The 19,570-nt window shown below is 37.9% G+C and overlaps 1 protein-coding gene across 4 annotated transcripts in view; it reads left to right on the top strand.

The window, feature by feature from the left end:
* The window catches only part of ZRANB3 (zinc finger RANBP2-type containing 3), a 197,292-nt gene that overhangs the window by 163,630 nt on the left and 14,092 nt on the right, over nt 1-19,570 (top strand). For all 4 annotated transcript variants that reach the window (XM_072418092.1, XM_072418089.1, XM_072418090.1 and 1 more), the window contains 2 exons: nt 11,196-11,338; nt 12,905-13,048. In XM_072418092.1, coding sequence (XP_072274193.1) covers nt 11,196-11,338; nt 12,905-13,048 — 287 coding nt within the window. The remainder of the gene's footprint in view (nt 1-11,195; nt 11,339-12,904; nt 13,049-19,570) is intronic.

Genomic DNA, 19,570 nt, shown 5'->3' with positions numbered 1-19,570 from the left:
TGTTTAGAGGCAATTTAGTCAGAATTTTGTAAACCCAACAAAGTTTGTATTGATACAATTACTAAAAGAGGGGAGGGTAGAACCAAAAAATATTGGGCTGTTTCAGTGGCAGGTGTGAATGGTACCCATTACTTTGCATTGCTATCATATTGATCTTCAGTCAATACATAATAATGAAAGAGATAAATGCTTCATCTTAATAAAGATGGGAATGCTTGCACCTTCTATTTTTACCTTGGCTTGAGAAACCGTTGTGCATTAATGTGATGGCAGCAGGTCGGATGCTACTGAGAATGAAAATCAGAGATCATATTGGTTGGCTGGTTCGTATAAGCTTTGCACATTTTTATTTGGACATGACAAGTACTCTTTTATCCTTTACAGGAACAGCTGGACACATTAGGTATTAAAACTTATAAAATTGATTATATCATTACCCTGCTACATAGCAACAGTGCTGTCATATTTAATTATTTTATTGCTTATCTGTGAAATGTACTGCTAATTTTAGTTTGTTTTTATGTTTTTATATTTTTTATTTCATATTTATTAGAAGAACCACGTGTAACCCCTTTTCGACATACAAATGACAATTGTGCAGATGGTTAAGAAAATATACTAAAATTAGTGTTATATATTTATATTATTATTAATATACAATAAAGCACAATAAACAATATCATTCTGCTGTCATTGATAATCTCTTCTAGCATCCTTAGAATAAAGGTTTCACTGGAACTGAGGGTCAGAGATGAGCAGGCATTGTGTGCTTGTGTATTTTTATTTCTTATAGGTTTTCTGGTAACTACAGAGTTTTATTAAAAAAGGTAACCCACCTTTTTATTGTGTTCAATATTAGCTGTATGAATATTGAATTTAACAGCTGTTTATTATTTATTTTATCTTTTCTTGTGCTAAATTTCATAACATGAACCTAGACCAGAGGGGGTAAACATGGCCTCCTCTGGAAAAGTGGCATGCCATTTTTGCATCTCCCACTTCCAGTTTGGTCAGGTTTCCTGACCATTTTTTTAGCCAAAAAAAATTCTTTATGGTTAGCCATAAGCTACAGGGCTTCCCCTCCCTTGTGTTCTCTTTCCCCAGAGTGTGGTTGTTTGGTTCCCCTCTTGTACTGCTCAGTGGACGGGTCATCAGGTTTAGGACTAAGCTAGATATATGGTTTATGCAGATGGTAAAAATCATTACCTGTTGATGGTTCTAATGGCACTAGCTATTTAAGGTTTAACTTTTTTTAACTCGCAGTGTACAAGGCCTCAATTCTCTGGTTAAGAGGACTAAGGCCTTTCCATATTATCATGCTATGGGCGTGGATATTTTAGCCTTACAGGAAACACACTTTTGTAATGAATCCCACCCCAAATAATTCCATAGAAACTTTCCTAAAGTGTTTTTAGCAAATGCCATTGTTAAAAAGAGAGGGGTTGCGCTGTGCTTCTCCAGGTTGGTCTCATTCACATTGCATTCTGAACACAAATATCAGGATAGTTATGTTATGGTTGTGGGTAATCTGGGTGGGTCTTGTGTCTCCATAGTATTCTATTATGCTCCCACAATAGGTCAATCTGCTTTTTTCCTGGACATGTTGGATACAATACCCCCACCCATATAGAGGTAGCTCTGGTTCTGATGGGGGATTCTAATCTAGCATTGGACCAAATATTAGACAAGACGTCTAAACCCATGGTAAAACATCCTCCAAAACAAAGCTTGAGATTTACGTCACTTTTATAGGAATTTAATTTGGGTAATGTCTGGAGAGAATATAACCTTTCCGCTAGGGACTATGTTTTATTCCGCACCACATAAACAGTACTCAAGAACTGACCGTGTGTTTGTCTATTCTTCATGCATCCCTCACCTTATATCAGCACAAATTTTAGCCACCCCATGGTCTGTTCATGATCCTGTACTGTTTATGTTAAAGTATATAGGCTCTAAAAAAAAAACCTGTTCCCAATATGGACTAAATGAATCCCTGCTAGCCGACCCTAGGCATTGTATAACAAACAGGGACCGTCTAAAGGAATTTTTCCAGTTCAATGATCCACAGGACACTTCCCCAACTATCAATTGGAACGCATATAAGGCGAACATCAGAGGCCAATGGGCCAGACATAATTTCTTTACCTGGGGAGACAAACCAGGTACTTTACTAGCCCATAAACTTAGCCCTAGAGGACCCAGCTCTGCTCTTCCCAAGATTAAATTAGGTGATGGAAACTGTCACAAAACCCGAAAGCTGTTTTATTTACCTGCGTAAGGGTGATAGAGTTCCTGAGGAAGATAATAAAGCACTAATAAGTGTACTCCCTAAAACAGATAAATACCACACAGAAATTGCAAATTACAGGCCTATCTCCCTGATTAATTGTGACCTAAAAATATTGCCAAAATTTTATCTCGACGTCTAGGGGCCTTTTTAAATAAGAATATACACCCGGATCAGGTAGGGATTTTACACCCCTGTCTGACTCCTGATCAAACCAGAACTATTGACTTGATATCGGCTATACAAAGGAAATGGGATGGGGAACCAGACAGAGAAGCCTTGTTCTTTCAGTGGATCTGCATAAAGCTTTTTATACCTGGGAATATTTAAATGCACTACTATTAAAAATGGTGTTGGCCCTGCATTACTTAGCGTGATTACTTCTTCATACTCAACACCTTCAGCAAGAATAGCAATGAAGAGTATTACTCCTATTTAATCAAAATTAGCAGAGGTACTTGGCAGGGTTGCCCTTTATCTCCCCTATTGTTCGCCTTAGCAATTGAACCCCTAGCGATAAGTAAAAGACTTAACCCAGATATTAAGGGTGTCATATGTGGACTTACTGAACATAAATGCAGTTTGTTTGCTGGTGAGGCCTTAATGTATGTTTCGGCCCCACCAGTTTCCTTACCTAACCTTTTTAAAGAGTTGTATCTGTTTTCAAAAGTTTTGGGAAGATTCCGGAAAGTTAGGAAGATGGCTATGCAGAAAATGCACCCTGATGCTCATATTGCAACCAAACATTTTGTAGCTCTTCAAGAGTTTCTGGACAATTTCTGTGTAATTATTTGCTTGTGTGTTTCTGAGAAAGTCCTTGACAATGGCTTTGAATGATAACCAAGCAATGTTTTCAACTTCTGTCATTGTCCTGATGAAATGTTGATCTTTGATAAGCTGCTGAATCTGTGGACCATCAAACACACCCGCTATTTTTTCAAATGACATGCTAGGAAATGCCAAAATTAGGCAGTTGAAACAGTCTCCCTCAGACTGGCAAAGCTTTAACGAACTGCTTCATCAGACCCAGTTTCATGTGCAGAAGCTGGAATATAATATTCTTTCTATCAACAAGTGGCTCATATAGAATGTTTTGATCACCTGGTTATAGGGCAGATCTTGGAGGCCAATTCCTTTCCACCCAATGCCTCTCATGAGCTCTCCTGTCCCACATGCACAGATAACAGGGATACTTGGTGTATCTGCGTTGCTGACCAAGAAGGAAGCGTAGCATTTTAATGTCAACACAGATGACCCCATTGTGTTGGTGATATTGCAACAACTCAATGAATCTCTTTATGTCTGCATATTCTTCACAAAGAGAAACTGAATTGGGACTGACCAAAATATATTGCCATTGTGAAGGAGGACACTCCGCTTCGATCTATCGATGAATAGTTGCCATACAGTTGAGTAATAGATTGGAATTTCCAATTCCTCCATTAAACCAGGTATGTTATTGCAATACACAAAGCCACTGTACGTTCTTAAGTACTGCAGAAATGCAATTTCTCTGGTTTGAAAGTACGATACCTTTGTTCCTTTTTCAAGTAAGTTTTTCTCGCACAGTCTTGATGCTAGGAGTTCTAAAGCCTTCTTCGATAGTCCCAAATCACGCGTCAAATGACTCACTCATGCTGATCAAATCCCTTATGAACAGAGTCCTCTTCAGTTTAAAACTTTTCACCATTGTTGTCACCTACTTCATCACCATAATCATGTTCTTCAAGAGAGGGTAGTGTAATGAAAACCGGCACTGGGATTTCATCTGAATGAGCCACTGGGCGTATAGCCGATGGTAGACTGGGATACTCTGTTACATTTATTTTTCTTGTTATATCCTGAAGTATTCACTATACAAAAGTACCCGTCACTGAAATGATCTCTTGGCTTTCGGCAAGCCATAGGTATACCAAATGACATCTTATCACGTGTTCCCTTTGTCCACATCTGTAATCCCTCGACACACTGTTTGCACACCTTATGAGGGGCCCAAGACTTATCTTGATCACCAAGTTAAACTTTGAAATATGCCAAATAGGCTTGCTTTACAAATGTGCTGATGTGCGCCCTTTGACTGGGAATGGTGAAACTGACACAGATATAACAAAATGAATCAGGGTTGTTTAGGCACTTACGACGAGAAACAGCAGAGTCAGACATGATCTGAAAGAAAGGAAATACGTGTGTAAGTAGAAAAATACATTTTGCTTATTCACTACATAGAGTAGCGCACAACCTCTGACCACACTGTCTTGCTTGTAAATGAATAGCCTATACAAATCCACGCTACAGAAATCGCATTTATATAAGCAGTTAGGAAAAAACCTGATGTGATTGAAGAAAACTTACTGCACTTTTAGAATCAGCATAACTATTTTAGTGTAAATAAACTTAAAAATTGAAGTCAACAAAAAATGTATTCAAAGATGTTAGCCAGTGTTATATCTTTTTAGGACGCTGCCTAAAGTGATTCTTCGAAACATACTTAACAAGCTACTAAAATTTGAATAGGGCAACAAGCAACACCGTATCAATGCGCCAACGTTGTACACCCCAAAGAAATTGGGAGACTTGGGAGTTCCCAATATAGCACTATACAATTGAGCGGCTCAAACAGCAGCTTCAGGACAGAGCACTCTACCACATCCTAGACCACAATGGACCGACCTGGAAGCCCTAGCTTGCCCTTCCATACCAATAGAGGTACTTGTCTGGAAACTTTCCAATAGGAGACCTTCATTTTTCTGCCCCTCCCTCTTTTATGCTTTAGCAGTTTGGGATGGGTCAAAGAACATCTACAAACTTCACTCCCAACATTCTCCTCTTGCACCTCTTTGGAAAAACCCTAAATTTCTTCCTGGATGTGATCAGGGTTGATTTCAGTGGTGGTGCAACAAGAGGTTTTTCCGCATTGGAGATTTGTTAGATGGGAAACCCATCCTTAGTTGTTTATACCTACGAGAAAAATTCGCCCTCTCGCCAGCGGAAGTTTTCAGGTACTATCAAATTAGATCCTTTATCCAAAATAAGCTTAAAGGGCTGTCTCCTCCCTACCATAGCATTACGTTTGAAAAATCTTGTAGCATGATCACTGAAGCTAAAGGGAGGATATCAGAATTCTATGGCACACTTTCCCCTAGACAAAAAAATTTTGTACATGAAACATTGGGAAGCGGATCTAGGGTTAGATTGGAGTGCTCAGGTCTGGCAAGAGTTGTCGATTTCTCTGTCAAAAGTATCCCTTATTACATTACTTTTAGAGGCTAACTATAAAGTGTTCATTCTGTGGTATTTGGTTCCGGTTAGAATTCATAAACTAAATGCAAATATTTCCCCCTTATGCTATAGAATCTGAGCTCAGATGGTAACCCTGTACTATGCTTGGTGGTGCTGCCCTCAAGTCCAGAGATTGTGGATTCGAATTTATAATCTCATATTTACAGTCACACAAGGTAATCTCCCAAAACAAGTGGAAAGTGCCTTATTTTCGCAACTAGAGGAATCGGTTCAGAGACAATCTATTAGATTGTTACTAGAAAGCTTCCAATATTCCTCCTGATTTTCCGAAACATAAAATTATTTGGACAATGACTAATGATAAATTGACAAGTACCCTTAAGAACAACCTGAATAAGATAATTTTATAAGACATGGGACCTGTGGATTGAATTTTGCAATGTGTAATCTCTAGGAGTGAGACCCCCTCCATTCTCTTCCTCACCCAGTTGGTTTCCTCAAATAACTCCCCCCCCCCCCTTTTTTTTCCCCAAATGCTCAAATGTTTTTTCTTTGTTTCCCTTATGTTTATTACCCCACCCCTGGTTACTTTAGATAATTCTGATATAGAGTAAGGGGACCTGAAAGATTTGAAGAATGTTTATGTTATAACAATTCTTGATTAAACCTTTTGTATAGATACCAATGAATAGTTAATAGTTCTCAAGCTTTTTTTGAATATGGAAATCTAGGCTAGTTTGGACAGTTAAGAAATGATAATAATTTTGGATGACCCCCTTGTACTATGTTTTCTTTCCCTTCTTGTTGTTGTTTATTTTACCAATGTTTGGAAATTTATAATTGGAAAACTAATAAACCTTTTTGGAAAAAAAAAAGAAAAAAGTAATCAAATATTGTAGGTGACCTTCTCTACTACTGCATATACATTCAATTTTTTTATAGTTACATAATTTGGATAATAATATTCCTTTGAAGGGGTTGCATGCGTCTAAGGCGATGGCCCTTATTGATCATATTCTAGCATCACAGACAATTACGTGCTGCTTACATTAAACCTCGAGAACAAAACACAATAAACTGAGATGAAACCAAAGACTTTCTGAGGCTTTAATTGCAAAATCTGAAAAAACAGAATACATGGGTTGTGCCTTTAATGACCCTATATATGGAAAGGTGTTATTTTCTTTTATACATACATACATACATACAGCAGATTCAGACAAGTGGTGCGAGCGTCTGCTTCTGCTGAAAATAAACTTGGGTTCTGCTCCTTTAGCAAATTCTAACACCTACTTGTTTCTGTGGCTGTGAAGGCCAAGGAAACTGATATTTTTTTCTTCTCATTTGCAGAATTACCAACTGTGATATTTCATCAATATTCAAAGCCTTGTGTTTTAACACTTTCACACCCAGTGTAAATGACACCATTTTAAAAATAACATCAAGCCTCCACCCATCCTCACCTCTGTCAAGTAATGAAGAAAATTGCACTTAGAATTAGAACCTTGACACTTCTCAGCAATGCAGTGATTTAACCCCTAAGTGAGCAAGAACTTTTAGTTTAGAAGTGTGTAGAAAAAGCTTTGCCAAGACTTCTGAAAAAGAGTTAAAATCTGGAATGAGTTAGTTTCTGCTCAAGGCTTGAATTTTTACAAAGGAAACAATTGTCATAAAATGTTAACTTCTTTTCAAATTGTGTTGTGTTTTTCCCTAAATACTATATTATCTGGTATTAGGGAATAATTATGCCTGTATTCTTCCGTGTTATATAAACATTTGCAAAACTTCAATGCGGTTTAAATTGGCCACAGACAATTTGCAAATTCTAGTAGCTTGGCAAAATATTGTTTTGCTGCAACTCATTCCTACTAAGAACGACAAATGTTGCTGTTCATAGACAAATTTGCAAATGATTTGGTCTTGGAATGACAAGTGACCTGGTAGTTTGCATCTAGTAAATACACTGGACCATAGTTGGTGCTTTCACCAGTTCTTAAAAATAACTTCAGATAGATATAAAAAAGCCTAATATAGATATAATAAAAGTCATAACAATACAGTTAGTATTAGATTGTGAGCCCAAATAATGACATGACTATAGACTTTGTAATGCTCTGCATAATATGTTGGCGCCTATATAAGTCCAAGATAATAGACTTTGTAATGCGCTGCATAATATGGTGGCGCTATATAAATCCAAGATAACGTAATTATCAGCAGTATTTTTATATTAGCATTATGCCATCTGCTTAGAAGTTTACTGATGGAGAAGGAAAAAGAGGAAATCTGTAGGGTGCTGGATCTTCTAAAGCATTATTTAATTTTGTCATTTAATTGAAAATGTAGGGAAAGTGATTAAGAAGGTATACCTGGGATCCAGAGTAATCATAGAAACCCTGTGCATTCCTCCATTTTTTTTATCCAACCCACTACATGCTTTATTCAACAGTATCAATTTATATACAGCACCATTTGAAACCACCAAATGTGTTGAATAATACAAAATTCTTAATAGATTTAAATCTGGATTGGATGAGATACATTCTGCTTTCGATGATGTTCTCATTTCACTCCTTGCCCCTACTCAATAGAAGGAGAGGTCAGAGGAATGATACTTCTTTACTGTCCAACCAGTATGCTAGGGGGTCATTCACCTGGCTGTGCCAAAGCACAAGACTGGCAGAACAGATAAAGTGTATCAATTTTTGCATTTGCCTGGACTTCTGCTGTGACCTAAATGTTTTTAAATCCAGTAAAAATTTTATATTAATGGATAATTGGTAGAGGTGAGCAGAACAGAAAAAAAAAAGAAAAGTTGAATTGATTGCAGGCCAGTTATCAAGAAATTAAACTGAATTTGTAAAGTTGTAATTACTTTTTTTTGTATGAATATATAAAATAAAATAGAATTCTATTTTAAAGAAACCACAACCGCCTGGTTGCAGTCTGCATTTATTCTTCTGTTCTGTTGTCCTCTGGTTGTGCTGTTTGTGGTGATGCAATTACCCCCTTGGCATCAGGAGCAAATGGCTAAAACAGGTCACCAATGCAGGATCTTTTTGAATGAACGTAGTCCATTTTCACATAGTCCATTTCAAAGCCACAATTCCACTTTATCCACAATAAACTCCCCAACCTCATGCTGATGCCATGGCTGGAACTACTTAGCCATCATGTCCAAGAGGCTTAGGTTGGCCCTACTCATGGTCTGCTTCTGAGTTTTCTAGCTAGTAGCTGCTATATAAAACTGAGCGAATTCCTGCTGATGAGATGAAGCACTGGTATGCTCCTGAAAGAAAAATGTTGTCCTGAGGTGGTTGCACAGTGTTTTTTGTTTCAAAATGGCAGCGTTATGCCTCTCTTTCAGAAGGCCTGAACAATTCCCCAAATTTGTTTTTGGATTCAAGGGTTTAAGAGTGTGGCTATCTATCTTCAGTCTTCTTTCTGATACTAACAATATGCTTATCGCTGTGAAAACAAGCATACATTATGTCATGTTTGCCAAGGGGGATGCTGAGTCCTTCTCCTATACCCCATTGCAAGCCTTCTTCCTTCTCATTAGTTCGAGACTAATGACCTGTGTTACCTCCTGCCATAGTACCTGCCTTTCCTTCTCCGGCATTTCCTAATGCTCTTCCACCAAATCCTCCTATATCGTATATATCTTTTTCTCCTTCTGTGGTAGATGCTCATTTAAAAATATCCCACTCCCCTCTAACAGCTCCATAGTTGTGAGGCAAAACATGAGAGTCCTTCTTCTCTCCCCTATGCATCAAATTTTACTATGCCTCTAACCTGGAAACGAGCTGGATGTTATCACATCATGCAGAATGTCATGATGCTGCTGCTTTACTGACGCACACATTTTTTTACCTTCTCTATGGGCTTTGTTTTGGTAGCATGTTGTGGAATATTAAATACCAGTGGTTGGGCAAGTCACACTGCCACCATTAGTACCACTATTAGTAACTTCCGCCACTTGAAATCCACTATTGTTACCAGAGAAGCAGCTGCAAAACCAAGACAGTGAATTTTAGTTTGGCCACCATGGCATCTTCCTCTATACTTCTCCCTTCTATTTCTTCCTGATGTAATAATTGTGCATCATCAGACAGCTTCTCTAACCCATCAACTCTGGTTTCCTGTGATTTACACTAACTACTTGACTTGATTTCCTGAGAGACAGAAATATTATCTACAAACAGAAGAGGCAATCGAGAACACTCAGAAAGAGCAACCCTGGCTCCAGGGTAATGCATTATGTTTTCTTTCTTAACCTCTCCACTGTAACTGAGATGATGAATGAGATAATAAACCTTTTGTCTGACCCAGCTGAGTTCTTGTGTGAGATAAGCAGTGCAAATAAGCCCCAGCCGGGTTTACTCGTATTGCTGTGAATGCTTTGATCATTCCGTCCTGTCAGAGGATCCAGCAGTCAGCTGTCTGCTCTCGGTATAGAAACTATAGTCTCATACTGCCCCCCAGTGACAAGTCGACATAAATACACATTACAGCAGTGGCCTTGTAAGCAGTATTCTCCCTAGATACATTGTTTCAGGCCAATAAAATAAGTCTAAAAAATCATCAACTTTCTACACTGCCTACCCCTCTTCTTACTACCTCCTACTTCTCCCTACCGCATCCCTGAGGCCTTATCTTTGAGAGTCTAGATATATGTGTGCCAAATGTAATGTTGCTCTGTGTGTACAACGCTGTTTTCGAAATGTCCACACATTGATGAAATTATAAAAGATGCTTTCCCCACTTTGTTATAATACACTATCAAGTGACCGTGGAATAATAAGTAGCAAGGAAATGTCACAAATAGGCAATAACAAAATTTGTTAAAATAAATTGGCCTGGAGCACTTGCAAGCCACTTACTAAAATGGCGGAGGTTTAGTTTAAATGCAGGATACCTTATTTTGACCAATGCCTGTGTATAACTGGAAATAATTGTTGTGATTTGACCTGCCTAACACTGTTCCTATGGATTTTTATGAATAGCACTTTTCTTCAAAAGCACTTTTCACCAATAAGTAACTAGCAGCATGCACTGTCTCTGACTATCATTACCATGAAGTTATGCCTTTATAAGCACTGTCTACCTTTCTTCTTTTTTAAAAGTATTGTCTTTCCTTAGATTAGCTCCAAGCTATGTCCCTGACTAGCAGTAGCAGAATGGTTTCTTGGTTACCCAGGCACAGTCTTCTGAGACAAGTGTGCCAGTGCAGTAGTGGGACTGGATAATCCCAATCCCAGACACCGGGATATGGTTCCAATACAAAGTCAGAATCTATTCTTATCAGAACTATCCAACCACCGCTATTCATCAGCCAGTTTTGAAATTCCTAAAAATTAGCATCCCACTTGGATTTTGCCAAATGATTGCGAATCTTGCACTAAAACAAGGGTAAAACTTGTGTCTGTATATTTGCTGAACATGGGCTCTTGTCTGTTACAACTGTTCATTTTTTTTGTACTGTTTATTTTGCTGTCATGTATGCTAGCCCCCATGTTATACCTGTAGACATCTAAGTGTTAACTACTTTTGTAATGTCCTGAATTTATTCTGGTATGTCTCAGATATCAAAGATCCTCCAAGAACTCCTCCAGGTGTACTCCACCATGTAATTCCACCATCTCCTCTCATATTTCTATTCTAGATTCTCAGGTTCGTCAGAGAATGGAACAGTTTGACAACCATGAAGCAGCGTGTAATCCGGAAAAGTGCTCTTATCTTTACCAGCCCTGTCCTGGCCACAGCAGAGATCTCCAAACAGCAGTCAGCGCACATCAGCACTAAAAGGTATAGCGAAGCCTCTATGTTGACAGACAGGCAATGGCTGCTCTCTAAACATTTCAGATTAGCAAAAACTGCAGAGGCACAAATTAACATTTATGTGAGGGCAGGATTAAGCCATTTGCAGTGGAACAAATTGCAGGTCTTGCTAGAAAGAGAGTTTTGTATATTGAAAAAGAAGAGATCCTTTATACAGGTCTGTAAGAACAATGCTAATATTCCATACTTTTAATCCAGCTATAGTTTATGTACTCACAGTTCCAGTTCTGCTACTGGGGCTTTTTGCTGCTTCCTATTGTGAGGACACCAGAAAAGGAGAACTCCTAAAGACAATCTGTGAAAGAGCAACTTAAAGCATTCAAGGTACATGCTGATAGGAGGGGGGGCACTGTTATAGAGCAATAAGCATATCACACTGATACTTGTTTTCGTGCAGTCCAGTCACAGGCAGGAGGGAAAGGGTATCATGCCAACTTTATATTTAAGAATTGGATGGACAGAAATACAAATCATTTGACAAATAAAACAGTATAGATGTAGTCATATGCCTGCAATTTAGCTTTAAGTACAATGCATCAACACAACATAGAAGTCTTAAATTTCTAGCAGGTCAGCTTGTATTTTAATATACTTGCAGAAAATGTTTTTAGCGTGTATATAAAACTTATGCAGCCCATCAATGCCCATTAAAGCAAACCAGCTATGCAAGATGAGCTTTTGGATAGAAGTTAGAATAAATCAACAAGCAGACTGTGTCTTCAGAGTCTAGAGACATTTGTGTTTGACTGGAGAATATCTTCTCAACATCAGTTGTTTGGGAATGCAAATATTAAGGCTTTCATTGATGTCTTGGGCAAATTTATAGATTTATATAATTTTGTCTGTACACATGAGTGACTGTAGATAGACCACTACAGGAACCAGCCAGCATGCAACACATATTCTCATACAAACATAACAAAAGAAAGCAGGAAATGAGTACAATTTGCAAATGTTTCAATGTTGCTTTTTATTTAGGCTCCAATTGAGAACTATAGGACTGCCCAACCCACCTTGCAAGAGCATGTGCTGGTATCTAACCTGATATTTGTGTTTGGGCTCACACTGTTAAGGAACCATATTATAAACCAGATTAATTTTTTTGTCTGCGCCTACACAGTACGGGGAGAGGCCTGTATTCGTTTTTATAGTGTATAAACCCAACGTGTGGCCACTTCATTGTCTCCCCACTGTGTAACATTCTAGATGATGTATCGCAGATTCATGCAGCGAGGACTCTAACTTCTAGAGCTGAAAGTGTTTGGTTTCCAATTAGGAACACGTTACCTACTTTACTGCTTTCTCACACGTTAAAAATTTAAGATCGCCTTTTTGTGAAACTATTTTAAAATGGAGGTGTATTTTTGAATGCAAAAATAAATCAATATTTAAGTACAAAAGCAAAGAACCAAACCAGACCCAATAATGTGCCCATGATAAAGTGCAAATACCAAAAGGCACACAGAACATTAGTCAGTGTAATGGAGTGTCAGACACATATATGTAGTTTGTTTGATCATGTTTTACTCTCAGGTACCTGACCAAAGAGGATGTTGCAGCTGCTTCATTAAGGAAAGTTCAGAGCAGCGGGGGAAGCTTGCGTCTTGTCAGCAGGGAATGTACATCGTCAGTCAAAGGGAAGGTGTCTGTGGGTACAGCTGCAGGACCCCCCACTCAGTAAGTGCTATGTGCTCTGACAGTTGCCTTGATAAACCTGTTTGCTGGTTTTATTACTGCTCTTACTGCTTTTTTTTAGATGTTAAGGTTTAAAGTACATCTTTTCCTCACAGAAAACTAGCAGTTTTCACCCTGCAAAAAAGGCTTGTTTTTAAAGGAAGTTGTCTGATGTAGTTGTTTTACTTTCCATTATAGTATCCTCATAAACTCTTTCTCCTTTCCCTCTTTTCCATTTCTTTTTCACTTCCTTCACATTACAGATGAAACTTTGAATTGTTACAAGAAAAATGTAAGGTTTGAGATATATGTTCAGCAGTTACTCTTTTTGGAGTAATGACCAGGCGAAAAAAGCAAGCAATTGATATGTTTTCTAGTTATATGTCTCCCTTCCTCCTACCTCTCTTCATAGCTTTAATCTTTTCTTTTTTTCGTTTTTGTTGCTCCCTTCTCTTTTTCCTCTCTCATCTTCTATCCTATCCCGTCCCTTCTGTCCTTCTTTCTTCCTCTCTATTCCTTCTCTTTTCTACCTTTTTATTTTCTTTTTTTCTCCTTTTCCCACCTCTATATTCTCCCCCTCCCTGTTGTCTTTCCTGTCATCCCCCTCTACCATCTCCTCACTTTTCTTTCCTCTCTCCTGTGATTCCCCTTGAGACCGTCTGTGCTATAGTTTCTATAAATTAGACTGAAAAAGCCTTAAAGCCTAAACTGTTACACTTTACAGTATTAATACTTCTAATACTTTATATCAGAGCAAGTTTGGGGTCTAAGTGTTATACTTCATTGGTCATTGTAGTAAACTGAAAATTCAAATGTTAAAGACTCGTTAACATTTTTGACCAGGTAGTATTTTCTGTCTATTAGGTAAGACAAGTAATACTACTACTACTTTCATCATTAGCACAATACACTATAATACATTAAGGGCTGTCCCAATCAGTAACAACCTTTACATTTTAATTAATAAAATTATTAAACAGCTTTGTCTTGGCTTCCATACAGATATATAGAGAACCACACATCCAAAAACATGGGGTTAAGTTAATTGACTTCCCCCCAAAATTAACCTTAGACTGTGACATATGACTATGATATGATAACATATGACTATGGTAGGGACATTAGATTGTGAGCCCCTTTGAGGTACAGCTAGTGACATGACTATGGACTTTGCAAAGTGCTGCGTAATATGTTTGCACTATATAAATACTGTGTAATATTAATAATCTTTGGATTATAAAAAGGAAAATTTAGGAAACTTTGAGTTTGGACCAATTGTAATTATATTAGTTATCTGGATACATTTTAATCAGATAAATAAATTTTGGTATATATTTGGGAGGGCATGGGTTGTAACAATTTGACAATTTCTCAGGGACACTGCTGATCAGTTTTGCACATCCCCTAAACCCCTTCTCTGTTTTTAAAAACATTTTTAAACTGTTTCATATTATGGAAAATGTCAATAAGCAGTTTAACCCTTGGCCAGAAGAACATGATTCTTGGCCGAATAAGGCCTGTACAAAATGTTTGGTACAGCTTTTTAATAAATACTATAATTTATTGTTATAGACTGAGAAATTGAATTATTTTATTGGATTTTTAACACCACAAGTTTGTATTTCTATGCTCTCAATGCACAATATCAGCTAGAACAGCCATGTTATAATTCTCATGCTTATATTATAGGGTTCTTTACTGTTTAGTTCCCATTCATTAGCTGCCATCAAAAGTCATCGTTGATGATTGTAAAACTAGGTGCACATAATAATGATTTGGAATAATGTTTCTTTACCTTCATCCGTATGAAGCATCATACTAACCTACATACACGCTTGAGTTTGAAGCAAAAGCAGAGGCTGACCAAACTGCACTTTTACTCATTGCTTTTTGAGTAGTCTAACTATGATCCTTAAATGACCAGTGACCTGCTACTCCACATTTTGGTTTTATTTGACTTGAATCTTTAATTTTTATACTTGTTCTTGAAGCCTCATATTATGAGCCACTTTGTACTTCTGATACATTGAAACATAGTTTATTCAGCATCCTAGACAGTTGGCAGACCATTTTTTTTTTTTAACAATAATCGACCCATAGGGATGTATTTGCATTTAAAATATGTATATGTAAATACCTCTCTTTGTGTGAACATCAAAAAGCTCTGAGACATTTCAGTGTTCAAGCCAGAAATGTTTTCATGCCAGGTGGTAAGAAATTGTAGGTGGGTGGCAGCCCCTGTATTGTGACCCAACTCTATAGCAACAACCCAAAAATAGCCGGGGTGCACCCAGCAAAAAGGGACTGGGGAGAAGGCTGTATTTGATGGGCCATATTGGATGTAATATCACTTTGACCAATACTCACTCAAGTAACACATTGTATTTCCCTTAATAAATGCTTGGCAGCTGGATAAAGGTTAGTGAGTAGATGACCAGCACAGATTGTAACTGGACATTCCCAGAAGAAAAGAAAGCATTGAGGAGGGGGCTATGCCAAGGAATTATCTAGTCAATTTTTGAAATATTCAATTGCAAGAAAAAGGTCTGAAAGTGAACATTTAATAAACTTAATTTGTGTGCAATTGCAAGTTAGTGAGTAATTCAGATAGAAAAACAGATTCCACTTTAGGTTTTAGAGATAGGCAATGTGCTTTGTGACAGTTCATTTGAGATGAATCTGGTAAGTTTTAGTGGCAGCTGATTTATGTGGAAAGTTTTGTAGGACTGACAGTGCCCAGTGAGAGTGATTGACACTGGTCCTGGGAGAGTGATTGGCAGCACCTGGTGGGAATGATTAATGGTAACTTCTGGGTGCCAGCTCCTGAAAAGGCACTGATAGACAGTGTTCTCGATAAAGAGAGAGCTGGAGAACGTTCGTTTATTTTAGGTGCTCTTACCCATTTAAGCTAGAAATAGCCTGAGATGGAAGAGATGAAGTAAGTGAGTAACAAGCATCGACCATGAACTAAAGCTGCACAGATTAGCTGCAATAGGCCAGCCAGAGTAAATTCTGCGTTCTTTAATTATTAACTGTTGGGATAAATATTCACTGTCATTTAAATATAATTTTACTGAAAAAATATCAGACTTCCGGTTGAGCTGGTGAGCCAATTAACAGTAAATAAATTCAAACAGTATGAGCTAAACATAGGTCAGAGTCAATGTACCTCCTAATTTTATTCTGCCTTCAGTCCGCCAGTCTTCTATGACATTTGTAATGGTAGAATAAAAAGGCTGTAGAAGTAGGATTCAGATTAGAAACTTTTAAATTTGTGTGCTGTCCTGGCTCAGAGACAACCAATGCTGGGCCATGCAGGCGCAGCTTAGCAATTTTGTCAGTTCCATGGAGTGATCAGGCAGGCAAAAATGCTTATTGCAGAATAATAATATTAACATTGCCTTTTCCTTTTTGGAATAAAGCCCTGTCTGATCACAAAGTGGATCTTTAGTTTCTTTTTAATGCTCAGCAATGTATAGAGATTTAGGAATGAACCACTTTGTGTTGCTGTGCTGTTCATGTTGAATTGCAACCCAGTTCATTAGTAGAGTAGCATGCACAGCTCAGTCTACAATATACAAAAAAAAAATGCAAACAATTTGTTTTTATTACAGAGGAGACATACCCTGTACCTTCTGCAAAAAAGAACTTGCCTGTTCGTAGTTTTTTTCCATTTTTTTGTTTAGTTTTGCTTTAAGGCAACATGCCTTAACACATGGTAGTGCATTGCAATAAAATTTCACATAGTGTGAATGAACACTTTAAATGAACTTATGCCAATGCAATGCAAGACAAAACAATATGTTCCCTTAGCTGTCCCCTTAAACATTATTTATATAGCGCTAATAATTTACGCAGCGCTGTACATTATTAGGGGTTGCAAATGACAGACAGATATACACAGTGACACAAAAGGAGGAGAGGACCCTGCCCTGAAGAGACTACAATCTAAGAGGTATGTTATGTAAGCTCCCAATACTACCATGTCACAGAGGTAAGTACCTAAGTAGCCAATCACCAAGCCTCTCACATGCTCCTCTATGCCTGAAACATTTGGGCCTATTTTTGTTGCTCCCCGTGCCTAAAACAGTAAATTCTTGTTAATATGCTGCATTTCAAAGCAATATGCACAGTCTTGTATGAGCCAGTATGGTTCTTAATGAGAATTTACACAGAAATCAGAACAGGGATTAAAAAAAAATTAAAATTGCTTACAATTGAACTATCTATATGAATGTAGATGTAACCCCCTAAATGATTTTCTTTGGTTGCTGCACTGTATATCATAAACAAGTGTAATTTTGAAAAAAAAAATTCTGTTTTCAAATGTTTCCTATAATACATACAATAATATTGAGTTGCGTTTTAGTGTAGCTGATCTGCATCCTCTTTGCATTTGCATCCATTCCTTGTCTCTATAGCATTTGCATCCATTCCTTGTCTCCATAGAAAGGACAGTTTTTCCAATAGTGACAATAGTAGACCATGCCTGTGCACATTTCAATGACCACTTGTACAGGGTGACAATGCATATGCAATACATAGAGCACAGCTGGAAGACAGGGACAGAGCATTTTCCCACTATAACGGGAAGTGCCTAAACATGGATTTTCACTGTAGAATTGCCATGGATTACTTTAATGAAAAGTGCAGATTTAAAAAATATTGAAATTCAGTTTTTGAAATGACATAGTAAAGCGTATATGAGATTTTATTGATTGGATTTACATTTGCTGCTACATCTACATAAGCTGATAGTTCAGTTCCTTTAAATAGTCAATACAGAGAGTTGAGAGCTAGGAAGAATCAGGGCCGTGAGTTGTTGAGTTCTCATCTCAGGAATAAAAAAAAAACTCTGGATGTTTAGTGTTGCCATGGTGTGCGGTGAGCACTGGCAATAAGGACATCGGTATTGTCTTAATTGTTCAGTCCTCCATGTAATGAACTTTGCTGTCCATATTAATAACAATCGGAAGAGCAGAGGTCTGACCTGCTGAAGCTGTGAAATTCAGACTAATATCCTGGCACAGACACCATAATGAAAAGTTAAAGCTGGTTGAAATGATGTCTGCACATTTTACAAACTTGTGCTTAAAGTTTGCTGCTTAGGGAACTGCTTTACCAGGAACTATCAAACAGCAGCAGAATTTCCAATACCAGGACCAGGCAACTCACCACAGCCAAGGGGTCTGTGTGCCAAAACAATGAGAAAAAAAAACTGTATTTTTTTTATAGTTTGCTAAGTGTGTTTTCAGGTTTTTGTTAGTTAAAAAACTAAAACTACACATAAAAACAAGGTTTATAAGGCTTTATTTTGTACACTGTTTTTGTAAATACTCGCTGATGTCATTTTCCAAAACACTTTGTAGTATATTTTTGGACTGGTTTTCCCGTCAAAGCTGAACTCTGAGCTCAGTCTTTCATTTGTATATCTTACTTGATAGCTACCATGTATTTATATCTGCTGCGTGTTAACTAATTGCTTTTGCAAACCCAAATATTCTCACTGAAAATAGTTTTCCTTCGTTATGTCATTATCAATTAGGCAAATAAAAGTCCTGGAGTTGATTGGGGGGGGGGGGGGTGCTTGTATGTGGAGGACAAATCACAACATGCGGTCAAAGGAGCTCTCTATGCAGGTGAAACAAGCCATCCTTTAGTTGCATAAAACAGAAAAAACCCATCCCAGAAATTGCTACGATATTAGGAGTGGCAAAATCTACAGTTTGGTACATCATGAGAAAGAAACAAAGCACTGGTGAACTCAGCAGCGCCAAAAGACCTGGACGTCCATGGAAGACAACAGTGGTGGATGATCGCAGATTCATTTCCATGGTGAAGAGAAACCCCTTTACAACAGATAACCAAGTGAACAACACAACAACAGTGGAAGTAGGGGTATCGATATCCAAGTCTACCATAAAGAGAAGACTGCATGAAAGTAAATACAGAGGGTGCACTGCAAGGTGCAAGCCACTCATAAGCCTCAAGAATAGAAAGGCTAGATTGGACTTTGTCTAAAAACATCTAAAAAGGCCAGCACAGTTTTGGAAAAACATTCTATAGACAGATGAAACCAAGATCAACATTGAAGCTGTCTTGGCAAGAAAAAAGTATGGAGAAGGGGTGGAACAGCTCATGATTGAAAGCATACCACATCATCTGTAAAACATGGCGGAAGCAGTGTGATGGCATGGGCGTGCATGGCTGCCAGTGGCACTGGGACACTAGTGTTTATCGATAATGTGACACAGGATGGAAGCAGCCAAATTTATTCTGAGGTGTTCAGAGACATAGACCCTGATTTATGAAAGCTCTCCAATGCTGGAGAGAATACACTTTCATCAGTGAAGCTGGGTGATCCAGCAAACCTGAAATGGATCTGCTTCAGGATTCAAAACATTTGCTAGAAAATAGCAAATGATTTTTAAAAATCCATTCCATGTTTTCTGGATCACCCAGTTCATTTCTGAAAGTGTATTCTCTCCAGCCTTGGAGAGCTTTCATAAATCAGGGCCATGCTGT

This window comes from Pyxicephalus adspersus, chromosome 7, assembly GCF_032062135.1.
Source record: "Pyxicephalus adspersus chromosome 7, UCB_Pads_2.0, whole genome shotgun sequence".
Taxonomy (NCBI): domain Eukaryota; kingdom Metazoa; phylum Chordata; class Amphibia; order Anura; family Pyxicephalidae; genus Pyxicephalus; species Pyxicephalus adspersus.
Note: the sequence above shows the minus strand (reverse complement) of the source record. Positions and strands in the feature narration are given on the sequence as shown.